Source organism: Bos javanicus, chromosome 1 (genome assembly GCF_032452875.1).
Source record: "Bos javanicus breed banteng chromosome 1, ARS-OSU_banteng_1.0, whole genome shotgun sequence".
NCBI classification, from domain to species: Eukaryota; Metazoa; Chordata; class Mammalia; order Artiodactyla; family Bovidae; genus Bos; species Bos javanicus.
In genome coordinates this window covers 50,626,886-50,653,105 of record NC_083868.1, presented here as the reverse complement: position 1 = coordinate 50,653,105, position 26,220 = coordinate 50,626,886, and the positions used below count along the sequence as shown (strand labels likewise).

Sequence of the window (26,220 nt, the reverse complement as noted above, 5' to 3'; positions counted from 1 at the left end):
AATTAGGGGATTATACCTGGATGATAACCTATATTGAATATGTACTTACAGTTCTTATTATCAAAAGATAGGAGAAAGGTTGAGTTTTCCTTAAATATTTGCTCCTGTGTTAGAAAATATCAGTGTAAGATGGGAGAATTAAGTAACAGTTTTATTATCTGTAAAATGATGGAGCAGATAATTGAATTGCCTTGAAGCCCACCAGACCTGAGCACATGTGGCAATAACCATCAGAGAATTTTGTAATAACCTGTCTATATCTCTTCAACTCTTTTACCATTCCAAGTTTCTTTCCCAAATTATGTAAGCAGTAGATGACTAAAGAATTGTAGTTTTTTTTTTTTAATTAACCAATCCAACGAACATTTGTTTTTCTTGTTTTGACAATTTGTTTGGGAAAGGAGATGTTCGGTTTGTTAATCAGAGTAAGCCTTGGGAAAGAATAAACCCACCACAGAAATCTACCACAGAATAAATCTACCACAGAATCTGACACAGAATGTATACTAACTCGTCCTGTGAGAGGAGAGCGGAAGTGTTACTCCACCATTGATTAGAGTATCACTGGAGGGCAGGTAGATCACCACGTTCCCATCGAACCAAGCAGACGGGACAGTCTTAAGTACTGAATGGTTTCTTTAAAGATGTTAGCCCTTTTATTCATAGTCTCATCTCTGAAATGATGCTCATTCATGCCATTTCTGCCTTTAATATGATCTTATATTTTTACTGTTTTTACAGTAATAAAGTACTAAAGTCAGAGTATAATACAGAAACAAAAAGATGGTGGTGAATGTCATATACCATCTGTCTCTAAAAGTCAGGCTTATCTGCAGGGCTAGAAAACAGTCATCGTATTTTCCTACCAATTGTGAATTCTTAATGTAGTTAGTTTTTTAGAAATGAAATTGGGAGATTTTTTTAAAACTTCAGTAATTAACTAATAAATGAATTTCTGGCCCCAAAGTATTTGCACAGATCTTTTTGCATTATCTACTTTGGAAGCAAGATGAGGGACAAAATGTGTTAACTCACATATTACTACATTCCATATGGGCTGTGTCAGGGTGACCAGCTGTTAAGACAGTTGTGCCTTCTAAATATAAACTTAATTTTTCCCACTGATTGCTTATAAATCAGGACTTCAAAAGACCTCAGCAATCAAAATGGAAATATTTAGCCATAGTTATGTGCACAGGAACTTTTTTCAGAATTGACTTTGAAAGGTACTGTTCCAACTGATACTACCACTTTTTTTATGATAGAAATTTTTATCAAAATGTCCTCTTTATCAAATGTTTAATTTGGACTACTGCCTTTTGGTAATGAGATATATGAGTCAATTTTGATTTTTCTGTAAACTTTGATACATTAAAGTTGTAAATGAACATTCAGTAAAGCTAGGCTCTTTTTCTTTGGCAAATCAAAGGTTTTGTTAAAGAAATTTTTCTTTGAAAGTTTGAAATAATGAGCATTTATTTTGTTGGCTCTGTGTTCTACTCCACCACCATCAAGATTGACCTTCCCCCAACCTTACTGCCTATCTCAAAACCCTCTTTTTTCCTCCTAACTCCTTTTTTTTTTTTTCGTGTATTTTATTTTATTTTTATTTATTTATTTATTTATTTTTAATTTTATTTTGTTTTTAAACTTTATATAATTGTATTAGTTTTGCCAAATATCAAAATGAATCCATCACAGGTATACATGGGCTCCCCATCCTGAACCCTCCTCCCTCCTCCCTCCCCATACCATCCCTCTGGGTCGTCCCAGTGCACTAGCCCCAAGCATCCAGTATCGTGCATTGAACCTGGACTGGCATCTCGTTTCATACATGATATTTTACATGTTTCAATGCCATTCTCCCAAATTTTCCCACCCTCTCCCTCTCCCACAGAGTCCATAAGACTGTTCTATACATCTTTTTTTATAGTTGTATAGTTTTCCTATAGTTGGCCTCTTTCTGTTTTATTTTTGAACAGAGACCAATCAGTACAATTTTTGTGTTTGTTCAGGAGTCAGACGGCCAGGGCTGCCCATTCTGTCGCTGCGAAATAAAAGGAACGGAGCCCATCATCGTGGACCCCTTTGATCCGAGGGATGAAGGATCAAGGTGCTGTAGCATCATCGACCCTTTTGGAATGCCAATGCTGGACTTGGACGATGATGATGACCGGGAAGAGTCCTTGATGATGAATCGGTTGGCAAATGTTCGAAAGGTAAACTAGGAAATATAGGTTTTTTCCATGTGTTGTGTGGACATGAAAAAGAAATGATGCTGTCACAAGTAGGGTATGATTGAATTTGCTTGGGTTTGAGAAAGAAAGATTCCAGAATCAAAAGAAAGGTGAAGATATAAGTAATGTTGAAAGGCTGTTGGAATCATTGGGTGAGAAAGAACTAAACTACTCCCAGTGCTCTTGCTGGTTTTAAACTCCAAAATGAGAGATGGTGAGAGCCTTCATATAGAATTAAACATCATCTGATGTTTAACTGGCAGTAGCATATCCATGAAGAAAATCGAAGAAAGGAAATTATTAAAATTAGAAGTGATGATATTACCTTTGTGAAGTTACCATAGTCTGGGGTTTGCTTATCAATATTGCTCTCGAAGGAAATTAACTTTGTCAGTTCACTGGGAATGGATGCTACTACACAGTTTATGCAATCAAGCCCACAGGGACTAGTCAGTGAACCAAAATGCCAGTTGAGTAATTAACAAACGAGAAATGTAATGATCCAGAGAACTGGACTCTGAGCTATCAGGCTATTCTCTGTATAAAAGGATACATGAAATTCAGCTTACACTCAGAAGTGATTGAGTGATATTTGCTCTTAAAATTAGAGAAATGGTAACGAGTGGTATGAAAGGGTTGGCACACACAGTCTGAAGGTGCCCCCCTTCCGTCTGACTCAGGGCAGGTGTGGCTAATCAGTCATGGTCCTCGTCCCTGCTGGGTTCAGACTTGGCCTGAATGGCCTTGTAGAACCTCTGCTCTAATTTGTTAGGATACGGCAGGTAATATGCAACTTGTTTGCCATCTGTGTAGGTAGAGTGATGATAATGTGTGATGGCACCAGACCATGTCTGCCATATGCATCTGGGTCTCTGAGTTAGGGAGACACCTGGTACAGGAAACAGATGAGGTGATTGGGGGGTTACTGCTTCTTTAGGGCTATGTCAAAGTTTATTTCTTGGCCCTCCTGCATTTTGTGTTCCAGTGTTCCCATGCTTACCAAGTACTTGTCCTTAGGATTTATTTTTACTCTATTTTTGATTGGAGGATAATTATTTTATGATGTTGTGTTGGTCACTGCTGTACAACAGTGTGAATCAAATTTAAGTAAACATATATCCATCCCCCTCCTGAGCCTCCTTCCCACCCCACCCCCCATCTTACCCCTCTAGGTCATCATAGAGCACTAGGCTGAGTGCCCTGTTACATAGCAGCTTTCCACTATCTGTTTTACACATGGTCATGTAGATATTTCAGTCCTCTCAAATTTCTGCATATGGAGATAAGATTACCACCACCAGAATGGCTACTCTCAAAGTTTGCTTTGGTATGAGATGATTTTTATTCTTCACCTCACTGGTTTTTCGTAAATATGTCATCATTTAAGAGAAAGTACTCTTGATTCTGTCTTTTAATGCTGACAACTGTATTCAGTTTTGAAGTTTGTGATACCTTTAGCCCAAGAGATGGAAGAAAGGAAGTAATTATTCCTCAGTTCCTCAGTAATCCTATGTAAAGGATGAACAAGAAACAAAAAGCTCTAACTGAAACAGGGAATTGAGACTTAAATTTTAAGATGAACTCCTAATCAGTATTTTCTACCAGTATTAATATGTATATGAACAAAACTTCTCACATCTTTTATTCTCTCACCTTGAAGAGGAAGATACCCTTCTCATTTTTCAGATAAGGAAATGAGGCTCGGGGTAGGCTTCTGATGTGCTGCATTAGGAAGTTGTGGAGCCAGAATTCAGTTATGTCTGTTGGATAAAAATGCAGTGATGACCAACACTTCATATGTAGCTCTCACATGCAATGTGATGAAATGGTTTCTACCAAGTCAGATTGTGGACTGTATCCTAAAATATTTGTCATATAATATTATTTTAATGAAGTAAAATAAAGTAGTAACATGATTTCAGTGAGCTTACAGTGTTCTAGGTTCTTAAATCTTTGATCTCATTCGGTCATGACACCAACCCCATAGAGAAGCTACTGTTAATGTGCTGTTTTACAAAGGAGGCCATTGAAGAAGGAGGTGCAATGACTTGCCAAAGATCCAAGTGATACTTTAAGCAGAACTGGTGCTTTATCCCAGGTCTTCCTGGTACTTAAAACTTTAGTTGTGCGCCATCATGCAGTACACCTCTTTTGTCCTCTTTGGAACATGTCACACAAGTTGTACTTGATAGTGCATAAGTACCTGTCTTCTGCAGTTCTTTTCAGTTTCATAATATAATGTACATCACGAATAACCAGAAATTAAAAATAATTTGAATTGTGATCTGTTGGCATTAACCTATAAAGTTACTTATGCCATAATTGGTCACTAAAAACCTAACTAATTCATTTAGGCCCTCATAATTAGATGTATAAGTAATTATTATGTTTGTTTCCAATATACTCATTGTATGTGGCTATTTAAATGTTTCTAATTAAGATTTAATAAATTTAAAAATTTTGTCCTTCAGTCACACTCAGCATATTTGGCATGCTTAAGAGCCTCTTGTGTCTACCAGCTACACTGTCAAACTGTACAGATGTAGAACATTTCTATACATATCAAAATATTTATTATAGATAGATATAATAGAAATACTTAATAACCAGTAGATAATTTTTTTGGACAGCATTATTAGATCATTCCTCCAGGTTCTTATTAGAAGAGGCTAGGTCTTATTGCAAAAGACCTTTCCTTTTAATTTAGGAACCTAATGGTCTTAGCTTGGTCTGAATATTTGACTATGATCTAGCACTAAAATCATTAATCTATGGCCTGTATTTGTTTTCCTGTGAGCTAATGATGATTTTACATTTTAAATGGTTATATATTTAAATGATTTTTTAGATACCTATGTAATTTCCTTGATTTTGCCTCTTGGTTTGTAAAGCCTTAAGTATTTACTCTCTGGCCCTTTAAGAAAAACATTTCCATCTCCAGATCTGGGACACTTTAAAGCATTTGAAGAATGCTTATTGAATGCATGGATAATAGGGGCTGACAGAAAAGTATTTGAGACAAGTACAACAGCTGAAGTAGTTCCAGTGAACTAGATGGTAATGTTTTCTAGCTAGGAAAAAGGCATTTTCAATTTTCTTTACTAAATGGGCTTTCTACTTTCAGTGATTCATGTCAGAAGACGGGGAAAAGGGCCATAAAAGTAATTCTTTCAAGAACTTTGTACACCTTACTGGTTGGGAGAAAATGGTATTTACCCTACATGAGTTTGGGAAAGGTTGCAGTTTCAGCCTGATTTCCACTGAATTAAGTTGACACTGGAGCTTTGTTTCAGTAGTGGCGCTGACGATTGAAGGGAATCACTGGTAACATGAAATGAGCACAGAACAGTCAAAGGTGACTCTGGTGGTTTTCCCTGGTCTTTCACGCACTCTCAAACCATGCATGTTGTGTTCTCTCTGGCACGCTGGTGAACTTTCTGTTGAGGGAGCTGAGATTTTTTGACAATGATCTTCTCTTTCAATTCAATTCAATTCAATTCAGTTGCTCAGTTGTGTCTGACTCTTTGCGACCCCATGAATTGCAGCACGCCAGGCTTCCCTGTCCATCACCAACGCTCAGAGTTTACCCAAACTCTTGTCCATAGAGTCATTGACACCATCCAGCCATCTCATCCTCTGTCATCCCCTTCTCCTCCTACCCCCAATCCCTCCCAGCATCAGGGTCTTTTCCAATGAGTCAACTCTTTGCATGAAGTAGCCAAAGTATTGGAGTTTCAGCTTCAGCATCAGTCCTTCCAATGAACACCCAGGACTGATCTCCTTTAGGATGGGGCTGGTTGGATCTTCTTGCAGTCCAAGGGACTCTCAGGAGTCTTCTCCAACACCACAGTTCAAAAGCATCAATTCTTTGGCACTCAGCTTTCTTCACAGTCCAACTCTCACATCCATACATGACCAATGGAAAAACCATAGCCTTGACTAGCCTTTGTTGGCAAAGTAATGTCTCTGCTTTTGAATATGCTATCTAGGTTGGTCATAATTTTCCTTCCAAGGAGTTTACCCCAAAAAATAGAAGACTGTTGCTGCTCTCAGACTTTATTGTCCCAGAAGTCAGTAGTGTTACTCAGCAAAGCTGTCACTTCAGTCAGTGTCATTTCTTTACTTTCCAGGAGCAGTTAGATTGAAGAAACTTAAAGAACTTATGATTATTTGTTTTTAAATTGAGGAATCATGTTTCAATTATATGTCTTTATGTGCGCACTGGCCTGCCTCTTGTCAGTTAAACAGATTGTGAATTTTATAATATTTCATAAATCACTGCCACTTTACTTTCAGTAAAACCTGAATTTTACTGTAACTACAAGCATCAGTTCTTTCTGAATAATTGGGAAAAACAGTGTTATGATATTATGTTCCATAGCACTTTATAGATACTTTTGTTTCAAGAGTTACACTAAATTGTTATGTTTTATTCAGAGGACTGTCTTCTGCATTAGACTGTTCTTAAGGCCAGTGCCAATATCTTATTTATCTTTGTGTTTCTTAGTACCTAGACATATATTAAGTGAAATAATAAATGCACATGCATGTTCACATGGTCTATGAGGGCAGTGGCCTGATTTTAAGCATCTTTTTCATTCCAGTCTTAAGACTTGGCTATATCTGTGCAAAATACCAAATTACAGATTTTATGCAGTTCTGTCTTCAGCTGAGGTTATAAACAAATACCACAGATCATTTTGACACAATAGCTCTTCTACTTGATTTTCTTCTACTCTGTTATCATTCTGTTGCCTCATTCATTCTTTAATTTATTCATTTTAAAAACATTTCATTCTCTCAACTCCATGAGTGACGGTCAGTCATTGTCCAGCATAAGGAATTAATTCTCTTTTATCTGCCATTTCAAATACTCTTCACCTTTCCCTTCTTTTACAACTATATTATGAAATTGTTCCTGTCTGTCTGAAGCATATTACATTATTCAAATTAGTAATGCTTCTATCAAAGCATAGAGAACCTAGCTGTTTGTATATTCCTGTTGTCATGGTGATATCTGCAGCTGGAATTTATAAGTAGTAGCAAACTGAACATATAGAATGTATCTTTATTGTTTGTTTTATAAGTTTATTTAGTAATGCTAATCTTGCAGAAGCAAGAACCTATAAATCTATAATATAGTGTGTTAGTTGCCTTTCTAGATATAGGCTATTTTATGAGTTTCACTAGAAGCTGTTTTAGGTTCTGCTTGAAATTGTACCATTGCTTGAGTTCTCAAGCTGTCTGAATTTCTAGGATAATTGGATCTGAGTGAGCCCTTAGAGGAAGTCCAGGGTGTGATTGGTAAGATCAAATCCTCTCTGACTTTAGTCAGATCAAAGCTAAGAAAAGGTATCTGTTGCTAGGTCAGAATTTTATTTTATTTTGCCAGAGGTGTAAAGAATCTCCACAGTTCCTTAGCAATTACTTTGACAGAACATACTATTTATAAAATACATAAATTACAAACAAATGAAGATTTGGTACAAATACATTGATAGACTGACCTAGTATGTGAACCAAGATTAGTTTCCTTGGTCTTAAACATTATATTATCTTAAAACAATATTTAAAATTTTAGTGAGTGACCATGTAAGAGGAAAATCAGGTGTGACCAGATGTCAAAGGAATTATTATTCCTTTATCTTTTTTAATACATCCTCCTAATGTTCCCATCACTAATTAAATACATATTGCTAATTGAAAATTTAATATATCATTTAATTCTTCCTTTTCCTAATGTGTGAAGAAAGGATCCATAGTACTCCTATTCTGAGCAAAGAATTCATGTGTATAGATCACAGTGGTTTTGCAGTGTTCTTAGGGTGGTATGACCTTTTTAATGTGACTTAGATTCCAGCCACAGGGCTCAAGTCCATGCTGGAGCAGTAAGGACAAAATTTACAATGAAAGTGAAATTCAAAAATAACCATACATTTGAAATGTAGACCATGGTTTTCAAGTATGGGTGAGTTCTACCTTCAGAAATATGTGGGGACACTTTCATTGTCACAGTGACGGAGAGATCAAGGGAACCACTGACATTTAGTGGCTGGGGTCAGAGATGCAAGCATCCTCCAACCCATGGGACAGACCCATCGAGAAAAAATGACACTGATGCACGCTAGCGGTTCTCATCTCCTCCCATGCAACACAGGCAAAGTCCTGAACGACCGTAAGCAGTCCACAGTCGCAGGTTGTTGTTTGCCGTGTAATTGCATTCTGTTTACTCATTTTCTTAAAGCTTTCCATGCAAATGAGTAGCATTTTCTTTATTAGTATGTGAATATCAAAGGAAAAAACTACCTTGTTCAAGTGTAATATGATATAGGGGACCTTGAAGACCCTGTCACGCATTCCTCAGAAGTAGTTTGAATGTGTGAAGAGGCAAGCACTTGATCTTGGACTTAGTTTTGGGTTGGCCTCCTGCGGTGTAGACTGTGAGCCCTGGAGGGCATGCTTTGCTCTTTTCATTCTCAGAGACTTGCATAGTGCCTGACACACAGTGCAGGCCTTTGGGAAAGTTTTGTTTTTTAATTTTTTCATTGAGTTACCAGCGATGACCCTGTTAACTATACAGTCCTTAAGAGAGCTGTGGTCCCTGGTGTGCAGCACACTGGGTTCATGTTCCAGTTCTGCTCCTTAGTATTTGTGTGCCATCATTGGTTATTTAACTCCCTATGCCTCAGTGACCTGGCCTGTGAAAACTTTAGGGTTGAGATTCAATGAGTTAATTAATGTGAAGCCATTAGAACAGTGCTGGTACATAGTACATGAGTACATAAGTATCAGTTATTATTAACATTATTCTTTATATAGTGTTGTTCAAGACTCCTACAATTATTGCTGTACTTCTGAGAATTAACTATTAGTATTTTTGAGATGTCTATAGAAGTATTTTTTCTTTTAGATACTATCATGTGTCATTGTTTAAAAAGAAATAGACATTACAATAGGATTGGTTTGGCAAGAGGTTGGCTGTATTTCTGTATTAATGTATACATAATTAAGATATCATGGGCCACATTAAACTTACCGTACAACTACCTTGTTGTACTAACAGTCACTAAGTACAGTGACTGTACTTAGTGTACAGTTACTAAGTCATGTCTGACTCTTTGCAATATCATGGACAGCAGCACGCCAGACTTCCCTGTTTTTCACTGTCTCCAAGAGTTTGCTCAAACACATGTCCATTGAATCCGTGATGCCATCCAACCATCTCATCCTCTGTCGTCCCCTTCTCCTTCTGTCTTCAATCTTTCCCAGCATCAGGATCTTTTCCAATGAATCAGTTCTTCGCATCAGGTGGCCAAAGTATTAGAGTTTCAGCATCAGTCCTTCCAATGAATATTCAAGTTGCCTCTGTTGCCTCTGAACAGGGGGTCTCGTCTGGACAAGGGCCCTTCTTGATACTCCGCTGTTCTATATCCAATCACAGAGGTTGTAGATTTTCAATCCAGTCTCTGTTTATTATGAAGACAATTTAATCCAATAATTATGTTCATAAACAATTCCCCAGTGGAAAAAAAAAAAAAAAGACTTCTTTATGGTCCCAGCTCTCCTATAGTACGACTACCTTGTAGGTTTAAAACTCAGAAAATGCAAAGTTGCCAACATATCAGCTGAAATATTATTTTAAGGACTAAATAATTTAGATAAGTTTACAACAGCCTTATTTTCTACAGAAGTATATTCAAATGATTAGGTACAGGTAGCTCAATACTCTGTAATGACCTACCTGTACGGGAAAACAATCTAAAGAGTGGATATATGTGTAACCGATTCACTTTGCTGTATAGCAGAAACTAACACAACATTGTAAATCAACTATACCTAATTCAATAAAATTAATTTTAAGACATGATCAAGTGCATATTCTCTCAAGTAGGATGAAGAACTTAAGTAACTAAATAGCAATTGCTTATTGTTCAAAGCAACTACAGTTAGCAAGCAGTAGGGCTTTCACATGAGGGCATTTTTCAGTGGCTAGATAGAATTCCCTTAATTCCCAGGATGTTCTTGTTCCTTAGCCATTTTTATGGAAATATTTCTGAATTATATGTCACTCTTCCCTGACTTCTCAAAATTGGTTATGCAGCTGAATGAACCAAAGGGCATAAGAAGCCACTATAATCAACGTGACATACTTCTTAAGGCTTACATTTTGCTACAGGATTTAAGGGGAAGTTGCACACAGACAGTGGAACCATAGCTTTGAATTAATATCACATGTATATTTGGATCAGAATGCAAAACTCATATAAATGTTTAAAGTAAAATATGAAACTTCAAAGAAATTTCAGGTTTATGGAGGCTGGTCACAGGCTAGGAGATTATGTCCCTCTTATAAAAGGCACTTCAGGGAGAAGCAGTATAACTCTAAGTAGTTAATAATGTTTAACATTTTAATGGAGAGGGCCCTTGGGGTTATTCCACTTGCGAGGCTGTTTGCACTTCTTTAAAGTAGACCCTATTGGCAGTTTTACTGACTATCTCCCTGTCAAACCTCAAAGACATGTTAGCTCTTAATCCAGTCGATATTCCTCCATATGTAACTTTCTAACCATTTTCCTCCTCTTCATTGCTCATAATTTTTGTATCTAAAAAATTTACCGAAGCTATTAGTGGAATGTAAATAATAATAATAATGTAAAATAGTAAAACTCAGTTTACACACAAATGTAATATCTATATTCTTAGTAAGTTAGCAAGGTGCTTATTTCTTGTTACTGTTTCTAGAGGAAGAAATGCAGAATTTTTCTTTTGAGATGACTTTTCTTTCTTTGATTGGTTTTGTTTTTTAGAAGACTTTTAGAGCAGTGTTAGGTTGACAGACAAATTGAGGGGGGGTATACACAGATTTCTCATGTTCCCTCTGCCTCTCCACACATGGGTAGCCTCCCCCTATTATCAACACCCCCCACCAGACTCATACATTAGTCATAATTGATGAACCTACATGGCTTATCATTACTGTCTAAAGTCCCTAGTTTATAATAGGGTCACTTGTGGTGCTGTCCGTTCTGTAAGTTTGTGGAAATGTATAGTGTCAAGTATAGTATCATGTAGAATATTTTCATTGCCCTAAAAATCCTGTGTTCTGCCTATTCATCTACCCACCAACCCCTCCAGCAACCATTGCTCTATTTACTGTCTTGATAGCTTTGCCTTTTCCAGAATGTTATTGTAGTTGGAATAATACCGTATGTAGCCTTCTCAGATTAGCTTCTTTCACTTGAACGTGAACTTGAACATGAAGTCGCTCAGTCGTGCTCCACTCTTTGCAACCCCATGGACGGTAGCCCACCAGGCTCCTCTGTCCATGAGGATACTCCAGGCAAGAATACTGGAGTGGGCTGCCATTTCCTTCTCCAGGGGATCTTCCCAACCCAGGGGTTGAAGCTGGGTCTCCCGTATTGCACGCAGACGCTTTATCCTCTGCACCACCAGGGAAGCTCTTTCACTTAGTAGTATGCATTTAAATTTCCACTATGTCCTTTCCTAGCTCAATGTGGCTCATTTCTTTTTGTACTAATAATATTCCATTGTTTGGTTGTACCACAGTTTGTTTATTACCCATTCACCTACTGAAGGACATCTTGGTTGCTTACAAGTTTTGGCAATTATGAATAAAACAATTATAAACATCTATATGCAGTTTTTTATGTGAACATAAGTTTTTAGCTCCTTTGGGTAAGTATCAAGGAGCATGATTGCTGCATTGTATGTTAAGAGTATGTTCAGTTTTGTAAGAAACCACCAAACTCTTCCAAACAAGAATAAGATTTTTGTTTTTACCACCTCCTCATGAGCATTTGACGTTGTCAGTGGTTTGGATGTCATAGTGATACCTCGTTGTTGTTCTAGTTTACACTTCCCTGATGACATATGATGTGTAGTGTCTTCTCATATAGTGATTTTTCCATCTGTATTATCTTTGGTGTGATATCTGATAAGGTCTTTGGCTCATTTGAAAAATCTGATTGTTAGTTTCTTATTGTTGAGTTTTAAGAGTTCTTTGTATATTTTAGATAACAGTCCTTTCTCAGACATGTATTTTCCAAAAATTTTCTTCTAGTCTGTGGTGTTTTTTATTTACTTATTAGTTTCTTTCACAGAATAGAAATTTTTCATTTTCATGAAGTCATGGATGGCAACTTTGTGTGATCATCAAAGTCATCTCATCTTTTAATATGGGACTTCTACCATATTATCTTCTAGGAGTTGTGTAATTCTGCATTTTACATTTAGGTTTGTGGCCCATTTTGAGTTAATTTTTGTGAAAGAATAAGGTCTGTGTCTAGAATTTTTTTGCGTCTGGCTGTCCTGTTCTTTAGCACCGCTTGTTGAGAAGAGTAACTGCACTACATTGTGTTACCTTTGCTCTTAGGTCAGAGATCAGTTGACTGTATTTTGGAGGATCTATTTCTATTCCATTAATGTATTTGTCTGTTCTTCTGCCAATATCACAGAGTCTTGATTAGTGTAGCTCTTTGGTGGGTCTTGAAGTCAAGTAGTGTTGGTCTTCCAACTTTGTCCTCCTTTGCTCTATTGCCTATTCTGGGTCTTTTGTCTCTATCTCAACTTCAGAATCAGTTTGACGACATCTAAAATATTACTTGCTGGGATTTTAATTGGGATTGCATTCAATCTGTAGATCAAGTTGGGAGCACTTTTCTTTTTCACTATAAATTCTTCCCTAAATTCCTACATGTTGAGATTTCTTGAAGTGCAACTCTGGATAAGCAGTCTAGGTATAAAATGACCATATTGTTACTCTTATACCATGTTCCTCATGTAAGCATTCGTCATCTAAAAAGGAACAGTGGTACAGTACTCCAAAACAGACAACACAGTTCCTTCGGGTGTCTGTCTGAGCATTTTCAATATACCCTTTTAATATCTTGGCAATTCACCCAATTAAAATCAAGACCATCCCATTATTTAAACATATTAGGCATTTGATAATTACTTAAATATTAAATTAGACATTACACATGACACATGGGTATGTGTGTGTATAAATATTTCTGTAATGGATATCTTCTGAATAATATACTGCATGGGTTATTAAAATCTTGATTTTGTTATGTTTACAAATGACTATGAATAAAGAATAACCAAGGGAATAGTTAGAATGAAAATAGAATGTTTTATTTTAATAGGATATTTTACTTAGAATATTATATTTTCTATGATGTTTTATCAGTGTCCTTCATTAATTTTCATGTATTTAGAGAAATGTTGTCCTTTTATCATCCTTATAATACTTGTATCTACCTTGCTCAGACATGAAAATTCATTAAGTAAAAATCTTCTTAGAAATACTATAAATTTGACTTTGATTATCGCTGAGATTTCAGAACTCTCATCTTATTAGTGATTGGAGAGATTTTCTCTTATCCTGTTTTTAATAATAGCCTGGCAGGGTTTGAAGTTTCTTACCAGATGTTTTGCTATTTCCGTAATAATGGATCTTATTAATAAGGCTTTTACAGAATCTCTCTTTAAAAGGTGTGGATAAAATGAAGAGTGACTAAAATACAATGAGTCCTCGATTATTTCTGGTAATTGCTGAGCATGCTGAGATGAGCTTTTAACTACTTTACTTCTTGAGCCTTTTCTCTCAGGATTTTCTGTTAAAATTGCAAATTCATATTTCTCTATTTTTTGTGATAGTTATTCGTCTCCTATTCTAAGTGCTAAAGAATTCTGGAAATTTTGTCAGAAAAATAAAGAAGAACATTTTATCATTTTATGAAGCAAAGGGTTTGGAGAAATTGGTGAACATGTAGACACATAAAAGAACCAAATGTGGTCTTTAAATTTCTAGAACACCAAGACTCCAGTTTCTTAAAGGCAGCTCATCAACAACCAGTATTAAAGAACTTAAGAGAAATTGTTAGTTAGACAAATAGACTGGTGTGATGATAATATCCCAAAGAAAGGGATAGCCTGGTGTGCTGCAGTCCATGGAGTCGCAAGACTCATACACGACTGAGTGACTGAACTGAACTGATGATAATACAGGCAGGAATCAAGGCACCCAGCTTTTATATTTTAAAAGGAGTGGAAATGGGATGAGGGGTGGAAAGAGCATATATTCTGAAGTTCTGAAAACAAGGGTTGTTTTTGTTCAGTCATTCAGCTGTGTCTGACCCTTTGTAACCACATGGACTGCAGCACGCTGGGCTTCCCTGTCCTTCACCACCTCTTGGAGCTTGCTCAAGCTCGTGTCCATTGAGTCGGTGATGCCATCCAACCACTTTGTCCTCTATTGTCCTCTTCTCCTCCTGCCTTCAATCTTTTACATCATCAGGGTCTTTCTAATGAGTTGACTCTTTATCAGGTGAAGTTGCTCAGTCGTGTCTGACTCTTTGCAACCCCATGGACACCAGGCTCCTCCATCCGTGGGATTTTCTAGGCAACAGTACTGGAGTGGGTTGCCATTTCCTTCTCCAGGGATTCTTCCCTACCCAGGGATTGAACCCAGGTCCCCCTCATTGTAGACAGACGCTTTACCGTCTGAGCCACCAATGAATTGGAGCTTCAGCATCAGTCCTTCCAATGAATATTCAGGACTGATCTCCTTTAGGATTGACTGGTTTGATTTCCTTGCAATCCAAGGGACTCCAGAGTCTTCTCCCACACCACAGTTCAAAAGCATTAATTCTTCGGTGCTCAGCCTTCTTTATGGTCCAGCTCTCACCATCCATACACTACTACTCGAAAAACCATAGCTTTGACTATACAGACCTTTGTCAACAAAGTAATGTCTCTGCTTTTTAATATGCTTTCTAGGTTTGTCATAGCTTTTCTTCCAAGGAGCAAGCGTCTTTTAATTTCATGGCTGTAGTCACCATCTGCAATGGTTTTGGAACCCCCCAAAATAAAGTTTCTCACTATTTCCATTGTTTCCCCATCTACTTGCCATGAAGTGGTGGGACTGGATGCCATGATCCTCATTTTTTGACTGTTGAGTTTTAAGCCAGCTTTTTCACTCTCCTCTTTCAACTTCATCAGGAGGCTCTTCAGTTACTCTTCGCTTTCTGCCATAAGGATGGCCATCTTCATATCTGAGTTTATTGATAGTTCTCCCTGCAATCTTGATCTAGCTTGTGTTTCATCCAGCCTGGCATTTCACGTGATATACTCTACATGTTAAGTTAGATAAGCCGGGTGATGATATACAGCCTTGGTGTACGCCTTTTGCAATTTGGAACCAGTCCATTGTTCCATGTCCGGTTCTAACTGTTGCTTCTTGACCTGCATACAGGTTTTTCGGGAGGCAGGTAAGATAGTCTGGGATTCCCATCTCTTGAAGAATTTACCAGGTGTTGTGATTCACACAGTCAAAGGCTTTGGCATAGTCAGTAAAGCTGAAGGAGATGTTTTTCTGGAATTCTCTTGTTTTTTCTATGATCCAACAGATGTTGGCAATTTGATCTCTGGTTCCTCTGCCTTTTCTAAATTCAGCCTGAAAATCTGGAAGTTCTCGGTTCACGTACTATTGAAGCCTAGCTTGGAGATTTTTGATCATTACTTTGCTAGTGTGTGAGATGAGTACAATTTTGTGGTAGATTGAACATTCTTTGGCACTGCCTTTCTTTGGGGTTGGAATGAAAACTGTCCTTTTCCAGTCCTGTGACCACTGCAGAGTTTCCCAAATTTGCTGACATATTGAGTGCAGCACTTTAACACCATCATCTTTCAGGATTTGAAATAGCTCCAGAAAAATTTGAGAATAACTAAAATCAATATAAAGGGATGGAATCATTCAAATAAGCTAACCTATAACTTGAAAGGATGATTCCATCCTTCGTAGTTCTTACAGTTGCCTCTATATAAATGATTTTCTTTATACTGTGCAATAAATTCTGTGTCCACATCCTACTTTCCACTTCCTACTTTCCTAGTTAATCTTTTCTAGCTTTCCATTTACTTGTTCTAACCTAATACAGTGGACAGAAATAGAGTAACTAAAAAGGATTTCATGTAAGGCTATGGCAAAAAGGGTATGATCTTTTTAAGAAACCCTTGATTAGTATGGCTTTTTATTATACTAATTAATTTTATTTATTCATTAGAAGATTAAAACCAGAAGTGCAGTAGTAAAGTCTCTTCTTTAAAAATAAAATTTCTACTATTAAAACATTTAAAAGACAAAGTAAGAAAAAATTTTTCACTACTGTTAAAACAGATTACAGATTCACTATCCTAATATATACAGAGCTCTTTCAAATCACTGAGGGGTAAATAAAAGAATATGATAGATAATGGGCAAAGAATATAGCATGAGTGGGCTTGTGAAGTATTGTGTAAGACTTCTTTTCTTTTTAGACTTTCAAAGAGGAAGGGAAAAATATAATTGATTGACCTTTAATGTGACCATCTACTGAAAATGTTCGTAAATACTCATAGTTAGCATTTGAATTTTCCCAGCAATAAAAGTTAATACAGAGTTTCCCTATTCTAGTTTCAGAATTGTTCATAGAGACAACAGAAAGGCTTCAGCAAAGAAAAAGGCATTATTATCTAAAGGGTATTAAGACTCTCTACTCTTACATGGGAATTTTACTGTTATTTAGGAGAACTCTGGAAAATGAATAAGTTATGATAAATTTAGACTACATAATCAATAAAGATAAAAAAATTTCTTTCTTCACTACTGATATACCCTCCATTAAATCCTTATGACTAAACCAACTTACAGATACTATAATACTTCAAAATAAAGTAGTCTTTCAGGAGGACAGTATAAAATCACTTTGAGAGTGTAGTATGAACTATTCTTAAGATTTGCTTCAGATTACATTCACAGTACAGTGAAGAGGGTGCTTGTCTGGAGGTGTACAGATGGTCAGGATTACTGCTGCACCATACACCTTGGTTTGGATGTCTGTCTGAGGATCTTCAGTATATTCTTTTAATATCTTAACAATTCACCCAATTCAAATCAAGTGCATCCCATTACTTAAAAATACTAGGAATTTCAGTTCAGTTCAGTTGCACAGTTGTGTCCGACTCTGTGCAACCCCATGAGCTGCAGCACGCCAGGCCTCCCTGTCCATTGCCAACTCCCAGAGTCCACCCAAACCCTTGTTCAGTGAGTCAGTGATGCCATCCAACCATTTCATCCTCTGTCGTCCCCTTCTCCTCTTGCCCTCAATCTTTCCCAGCATCAGGGTCTTTTCAGATGAGTCAGTTCTTCACATCAGGTGGCCAAAGTACTGGAGTTTCAGCTTCAACATCAGTCCTTCCAGTGCACACCCAGGACTGATCTCCTTTAGGATGTACTGGTTGGATCTCCTTGCTGTCCAAGGGATTCTCAAGAGTCTTCTCCAACACCACAGTTCAAAAGCATCATTACTTCAGTGCTCAGCTTTCTTTATAGTCCAACTCTCACATCCATACATGACCCCTGGAAAAACCATAGCCTTGACTAGATGGACCTTTGTTGACAAAGTAATGTCTCTGCTTTTTAATATGCTGTCTATGTTGGTCATAACTTTCCTTCCAAGGAGTAAGCGTCTTTTAATTTCATGGCTGCAATCACCATCTGCAGTGATTTTGGAGCCCAGGAAAATAAAATCAGCCAATGTTTCCCTTGTTTCCCCATCTATTTGCCATGAAGTGATGGGACCAGATGCCATGATCTTCATTTTCTGAATGTTGAGCTTTAAGCCAACTTTTTCAGTCTCCTCTTTCACTTTCATCAAGAGGCTCTTTAGTTCTTCTTCACTTTCTGCCATAAGGGTGGTGTCATCTGCATATCTGAGGTTATTGATATTTCTCCCGGCAATCTTGATTCCAGCTTGTGCTTCTTCCAGCCCAGCATTTCTCATGATGTACTCTGCATAGAAGTTAAATAAGCAGAGTGACAATATGCAGGCTTGATGTACTCCTTTTCCTATTTGGAACCAGTCTGTTGTTCCATGTCCAGTTCTAACTGTTGCTTCCTGACCTGCATCCAGATTTCTCAAGAGGCATGTCAGGTGGTCTGGTATTCCCATCTCTTGAAGAATTTTCCACAGGTTATTGTGATCCACACAGTCAAAGGCTTTACCGTAGTCAGTGAAGCAGAAATAGATGTTTTTCTGGAACTCTCTTGCTTTTTCGGTGATCCAGCAGATGTTGGCAATTTGCTCTCTGGTTCCTCTGCCTTTTCTAAAACCAGCTTGAACATCTGGAAGTTCACAGTTCACTTATTGCTGAAGCCTGGCTTGGAGAATTTTGAGCATTACTTTACTAGTATTTGAGATGAGTGTAACTGTGTGGTAGTTTGAGCATTCTTTGGCATTGCCTGTCTTTGGGATTGGAATGAAAACTGACATTTTCCCGTCCTGTGGCCACTGCTGAGTTTTCAAATTTGCTGGCATATTGAGTGCAGTGCTTTCACAGCATCATCTTTCAGGATTTGAAATAGCTCAACTGGAATTCCATCACTTCCACTAGCTTTGTTCATAGTGATGATTTCTAAGGCCCACTTGACTTCACATTCCAGGATGTCTGGCTCTAGGTGAGTGTGAGTGACCACACCATCGTGATTATCTGGGTCGTGAAGATCTTTTTTGTACAGTTCTTCTGTGTATTCTTGCCACCTCTTCTTAATATCTTCCGCTTCTGTTAGGTCCATACTATTTCTGTCCTTTATCGAGCCCATCTTTGCATGAAATGTTCCCTTGGTATCTCTGATTTTCTTGAAGAGATGTCTAGTCTTTCCCATTCTATTGTTTTCCTCTATTTCTTTGCATTGATCACTGAGCAATGCTTTCTTATCTCTCCTTGCTGTTCTTTGGAACTCTGCATTGAATGGGTATATCTTTCCTTTTCTCCTTTGCTTTTCGCTTCTCTTCTTTTCACAGCTATTTGTAAGGCCTCCTCAGACAGCCATTTTGCTTTTTTGAATTTCTGTTTCTTGGGTATTTGGTATTGCTTAAATGTTAAATTAGTAATTAAAGCAGAAGTCAAGTTCTGATGGTGACAGTGGGCCGCTGACTCTGTCAGAATTCTCCTTCCTGTTCCAGGTAATTAAGGAAGCACGCAGATAGTTGTGGAAGAAAAAACGCATGGTGGAGCATAGATAGTCTTTGCAGTGAATGCAACTTGTTGTTGTCACTTGCTAAGTCATGTCCGACTCTTTGTGACCCCGTGGACTGCAGCATCCCAGGCTTCCCAGTCCTTCACTATCTCCTGGAGTTTGTTCAGACTCCATTGATGAATTGATGATGCCATTCAACAATCTCATATTCTGTCACCCCCTTCTCCTGTGAATGGATCTAGCACTGAAAAATTTCTCTAAGTAACTGAAACAATGACATGCTCTGTATTCTGTGTGTGTGTCCATGTATATGTAAAACTTACATAAGATAGCTTTGTTTCTTGAATCTTTTTTTGTAAAGAATAATAACCAGATCAGTTTCGCTAGTTCTCAAATAATGTAATTTATCCTTAATGGGAATTGGGTAGAATTAGTTGTCTGGTGACCTCTCCTGATCTGAGTTGCTACGTACTGTGATGCTGGTAGTTTGACATCAGGATTTTTTTCTGTTGTGTGATCATTTTTGTTGGTTTTACTCCGTCAGGTTCAAATTCATGACCATCTGAGTCTCCATGGCTTTTGGGGTAAAACTGTTGTTTTACTAATAAGAGTGACTAGCTGCATTAAAATCAGGTTATGACTATTTTTTCTCCTTCAATTAAGTAACAGTTGAATGTTTTGCCTTATCACAAGGTAAGAGATATAAAAAAAGAACCATGAAATGAATAAAAAGAAAATGTTCTTAAAATTTACATGTGAAAGTACATCAACATTTATTGACCTATTTTTCAGTTATTTGGCAGAGAGTAGAGAGGCAGAGAATTGATAGTTTAGTGATGTCATGCCGATATTCAGGTATACCTGAAGTATGGCCTGGAAGCTTCTGCTTAGACATGCTTTTTTTAAAAAGCAAGTCTCGACTCCTTTGATGTGGGCTTCACATAGTAACTTTGTTGCAAAGAGTAGAGTAAGGGAAAGGGTAGAAAAAGTAATTTTATAGTGTAGAAACCCTGACAGTCAATGCCTTAACCAGGTAGTCAAGGTCAACCTTGATGTGATGTGATTAAAGTGTTAGTTGATCAACATGGCCTTCCTCCCAGAAACCCATAAGGCTAGTCTAGTCATGAGAAAAGAAAATCAGACAAACCTCAATTTTAGTAAATTAAAAAAGAAAACCTTCCATGATGCAACTTAGTGTGGATGTGAACACAAATTTATTATCTCATCTCAGTTAAGGAAATTTCTTGCTGTTGCTAGAGTTGAAATTAAATTGACAGTTGACATTGACTACTCTTGTAAAGGTGAGTAATGTTAGGAGGGAAATGGCTTAAACACAAGCTTCAAATTCTTCATAAATACTCACACTAGGAAACAGATGAATATCAAATCATATTAGATTAATGTTAAGTATCAAGCGTAAGCTAGATCTCCAAATAAATAGGTAGCAACTTAGCCTTGAAAAGAAAACTGCTTGGTATTTCAGAATAGAATATTGTTTAATTAATTAGGATAACTTTTACATCAAATATGGAAATCAGGGTATGTCTGACGCACACATGTACACACACTCTTTTGAAATAGAAAGGGTTACATGAAAGTGAAGTCGCTCAGTCGTATCCAACTCTTTGTGCCCATGGACTGTAGCCTACCAGGCTCCTCCGTCCATGGAATTTTCCAGGCAAGAATACTGGAGTGGGTTGCCATTTACTTCTCCAGGAGATCTTCCCAACCCAGGGATTGAACCAGGTCTCCTGCATTGTAGGCAGACGCTTTACTGTCTGAGCCACCAGGAAAGTATACGTACATACATAACATACAAATCAGAAGGATTACATACATACATACAAATCAGAGTACTTATTGATGGCTTTTTGCTGCTCTTTTATCTACCAAATAACATGGAAGCCCTGTAATAGTATAGAAATCTATCAGTGTTTTAGAAGTAACAGAGTTTCCTAGGTTTAATTGTTTTTCAAGAAGAACATTTAACTTGAGGATTTAATTTCCATGTGAAGACTTAGGGGGAAATATTTGGTCTTAAAGCTGTTTATTTTAAATATACAACTTAAAACTGATTTTATTCATTAAAGTAGATTACACGTTAGATAGTATACATGTTTTATATGGAACAGAAAGATTTGTACTCTAAACCAAACACCTAAGAAAATTCTATAACATAGATAACCAAGAGCAATGTGCATCACTGCATTGTGTGTTTCTGGAGACAGGTTTCTAGAAGGCCTGCTGCATTTGATTGTCTTTAAACTGCACTTCTGCTGCTTTTTTCCTAGGCCCTTTGTGCAATATGTAGGAGAAACTAATCTGTTTATTCTTTACATAATACTGCCCTTGAGGGAACAATGTATGCTCTTTCCATCTATTAATCAGAGTAAACTAAGTGAGTTTATTTTAACAGATGTTCAATGGCAGATACATTCTCAAAACCAAGTGTGTTAAGAGCTGAAGGGTACACACTTCACCCATCACATAAGCAGCATCGTTCTCTTTTTATATTCTAGTGTACTGACAGGCAGAATTCCCCAGTCACGTCACCTGGATCCTCTCCCCTGGCACAGAGAAGAAAGCCACACCCAGACCCGCTCCAGATCCCACATCTAAGCCTCCCACCAGTGCCTCCCCGCCTGGACCTAATTCAGAAAGGCATAGTTCGGTCTCCCTGTGGCAGCCCAACTGGTTCACCAAAGGTAAATCAATATTACTAGAAACACAGATAATAGTTTTATGTGATGATTATTGATTGCTCAGGTTTTTAAATCTCCATTAATCATATTTCTTATACTCTCGTTTATGAGCTACTTTGATGGGTCTCTCATTTTGTGTGTAGCAAATCCACTGTCATATTCCTTGCCTTTATTACTGTAAGAGTTGCATAATTATTCAAAGAAAGCACATGTCTGTAACAGCCCCCTGATTTGCTAAAATAAACAGTAGAGTAAGTATAGTTATTCTGTAAAATGGATTTAAAAGGTCATTATAGGTATTAAAATAAATTGCATGTTCTTATTAAATGATATTTTGTATTCATTTTCATAGTGTCTTGACAAGAAAAATGTTACGGAAGTGTATTTGCATAAAGGCTTAAGATGTGATAAATTATCACCCATGTTTCAGGGTGACTCAGAAGAGGGAATTGTATGTACCTTTTATATATGAAGGGATTAATTACAAAGAATTACAGTATTTGCAAAGTAATTATATTACTCTTTAATATTAAAGACATAATTCTATCTGTACATTTAAGCCCACAGTTTATTTTAGTTCTGTGCAGATTTTTTTTTCCAAATTTGATAAGGCAATATTTTGCTTTATTAAATATAAGATTTTAAACATTAATCCCATTTGGTGATATGCTCTACAGTGTAAAACTAGTTGGAAACACAGTGTTTTAGTAATACTGGATTTTTCTACATTACAATTAACATGGTTTTAAGATCATATTAAGACTTTTTAGGATGTTTCTTAGTCAGAATTATGTAAACACAACACATTCCTTTTTTCTGCAATATTTTCTAACAATGAAAGCACAAATCATTTGTCAGATGAACTGTGTAAATGAAAATAAAGCCTGTGAAAGTCACATAGATCAGTTTAGCAGCTTATACCTTTATATTTCCATATAAGAATCAAACTGATTTTTTCCCCAAGGATCAATACAATTCAAATAAGGTCTATAAGTAATGCTGCTCTATTATTTGTGATTTTTCATTTTTCTGGGGGGTGTGTGTATGCTCAGTCACGTCCGACTCTTTGCAGCCTCACGAACTATAGCCTACCCAGGATCCTCTGTCCGTGGAAGCTTCCAGGCAGGAATACTGGAGTAGGTTACCATTTCCTTCTCCAGGAGATGTTTCCCAGCCAGGGATCGAACCCACGTGTCCTGTGTCGGCAGGTGGATTCTTTACCACTGGCGCCACCTAATGACTGATAAAGAACCAGAGCACATCTTGCCCTTGTCATTTGCTTTGTATTACAGAGGTGAAAACAAAAATAACAAAACCAGCATTTTCTGCCTTTCAGAGATGTTGCAAATCAAGGTGCTCTTGTAAAAAGTAGAACAACAACTTCTTGATGGTTTCTGCTGTCTCTCTTAAATCATAGAAACGTGAAAATAAAATACTTAATGACATTATTTTAATGTCAACTGGTCAGAATCATCATATAATTTTGATATTCTGCTTTTTTCCCTGTAGTCCTTATTATCCTAAATTTTGAGTTTACATATTCATTTTTTACAAAGAAATCTTAATGAGATATATTTGAGTTTTTCATAATTTTTTAAACTTTCATTAATTGGTGATAAAAGAAACTCATTAAAAGAAGGCACAGGAATCTAATAAAGCTCTATTGTGGCTTAGAAAACAATAGCAATAATATATTAGTCTGGAAGATATTTCAGTGCATGGAACATCTTTTCTTTTTTCCTCTTGTGTTTCTTCAGTCTTCTCCTTGCATGGTGAGAAAACAAGATAAACCACTCCCAGCCCCACCACCGCCCTTAAGAGACCCTCCTCCCCCTCCACCCGAGAGACCTCCCCCAGTCCCCCCTGACAACAGACTGAGTCGTCACTTCCATCACGTGGAAAGTGTGCCTTCCAGAGATCAGCCCATGCCTCTTGAAGCCTGGTGCCCGCGGGATGTGCTGGGGACTAATCAGTCAGTGGGATGTCGCCTCCTTGGGGATGGCTCTCCGAAGCCCGGAATCACAGCAAGTTCCAATGCAAATGGAAGGCATAGTCGGATGGGCTCTGACCCAGTGCTTCTCCGGAAACACAGACGCAATGACTTGCCTTTAGAAGGAGCCAAGGTAAGAAATACACAAAGCAGAAGCTAAACAACCTGCTTATAATCTTCTGATAGGAGGTAGTATAAAAGGTTGGGCGGTGTTTTTTTGTGTCTAGTGTGACATTTCCATGCAAGTCTTTATTTATCTGCAAGTTATAAATAATCAGAAGCTTATTAAAACTTGAACCTAAAAGAAGTCAGGAAGAAGAGTCTAAGTAATGATTTAAGTTTCATAGGAAGATACTAGACAATTTGCCAGAGGTTTAGTATACCTTCTCTTATTTCATCTGCAGAATATTTTCCCATTAATAAATTATCATGGGAGAATCAGCACTTTTTTTTAACTCATCTGAAAAAAAGGAAAAAGAGTGGGAAAGTGTGCTAGTCACTCAGTTGTGTCCAACTCTGCAACACCATAGACTGCAGCCTACCGGGTTTCTCTGTCCATGGAATTCTCCAGGCAAGGGTACTGGTGTGGGTTGCCATCCCCTTCTCTAAGGAATCTTCCCAACCCAGGGATTCAACCCGGGTCTCCTGCATTGCAGGCAGACTCTTTACTGTCTGAGTCACCAGGGAATCCCAACTCTTCTAGTTCCATCTAATTTGAAAAAAAGTTGTATTATTATAGCATATCGTCAGTCAGTCATTGGAATTATTGTTGCCTGGGAGAGTATGTATACCTTAGACAGGTAAATTAAACTTCTCACATACATCAAAACACCAAGTTTTTTAGTTCATTGTTACAGAGCAAGCTCTTTCTCCATAATACTGAAAGAGACCCTCACACATAATGAGTTTTAACATGCTATATATTACCACTGTCAGTTACATGTACAGGAAAGAATTTAAGCACACAGGAAACCAAGAGGCAACAGCAGAACTCATTGAGTTTAGACCCCTCAGTGGGCCCTTGACAGAGCTGTCCTGTCATGTTTCCTGGTATTTGCTTCCATGATATTTTTGACTCTGGGATTAGATTGTCACCATCTTCCTGCAGCTGCAGAAGGCTTTGCCTCTTTTGAAGACTGTAATGTTAAAGTGTTCCTATCTCTTTTGATCTTACATTGTTATTTTAGGGGAGTAGACTGTTCCTTCCAGATAACAGTTTGTAGTGGGTGAGTTAATCAAGAAACAAGTGTGAAAAATGGCTTGTACTAAATTCTTCTGTGTATGTGCACATATGTGTGTGCATGCACATGTGTGAAGGAATACTTTGTATAATATTATTAGTTTTCTAATAATTAAATATTATTAGAGTGGCCAGGATAGCAGGAGTCAAACTATCTACTCTGGCACTCAAAACAAAGGGGAAGAGTGGTGGCAGTTTGCAGAAAGTTTTTGTTCGTGCCTCCTGTGGGTACCTTCAGTCTTTCACCTATTATAAATATGAAGATCTTTAAAGGTTTTCTCCAAGGTCATGTAAAGGTGATGTAAATGGAAGAGATAGTACTTGTAAAAGCATTTTTATAGTATTCTCTAAAAATGGAGACTTCATCCTCAAAAGTATGTTTCTACAACCTAGAATCTTGGTAAGAATGACTTGTCTTTTTTTCCAGTGATTTTTTTTTTTCCTCCTTTAGTGTCTGTTACTTTTCATTCATACATGGTCACACTTGACTTCAGGAGAATGTTCAGACAAGCTCTGACATGAATAGTTATATCTTAGCAACATATTACAACTTATTTCCTGAATGAACTTGAGAAATACTTAAAATATAATAATTATACTATCCAGTTCATTGAAGACCTCTTGTTTCAGGGTTTTTCTTAGATAATATGTTATATAATCTTAACACTAATATAATCTTGCCCTTCTAAGCCCTAGAACATAGGCTATTAATTTCTCTATGAATAGTGGTGGTTTTTTAAATTAGAGTTATAATTGCTTAGGTTATAGGTAGAGAATTTTATTTTATTATATTAACTATAGGTGTAATGAACTATAGGTATAATAACTTTAGGTATAATAGTGATTTCAGCTATAAAGATTCCTTCGCATGTTTTTTCTGTGAACTTTCATGTCCTGGTCTTTGATACATGTTAATATCCCAGAGGACATTGATTAAATTGCAAACTTTCCCTCTTATTGAAAGCTGGATCTATTTAGTTCTATCTAAATAATCCTAATTAAAATTC

General features: G+C 37.2%; 1 protein-coding gene across 11 annotated transcripts in view; it reads left to right on the top strand.

Annotated features, from left to right (window-relative positions):
• CBLB (Cbl proto-oncogene B) overlaps positions 1–26,220 on the top strand; it is a 229,245-nt gene that overhangs the window by 148,221 nt on the left and 54,804 nt on the right. For 10 of the 11 annotated variants that reach the window (XM_061383797.1, XM_061383754.1, XM_061383595.1 and 7 more), the window contains 3 exons: positions 2,016–2,219; positions 21,801–21,986; positions 23,741–24,106. In XM_061383797.1, the coding sequence (XP_061239781.1) occupies positions 2,016–2,219; positions 21,801–21,986; positions 23,741–24,106 (756 nt within the window). The remainder of the gene's footprint in view (positions 1–2,015; positions 2,220–21,800; positions 21,987–23,740; positions 24,107–26,220) is intronic. The other variant, XM_061383872.1, reaches the window with a different exon arrangement.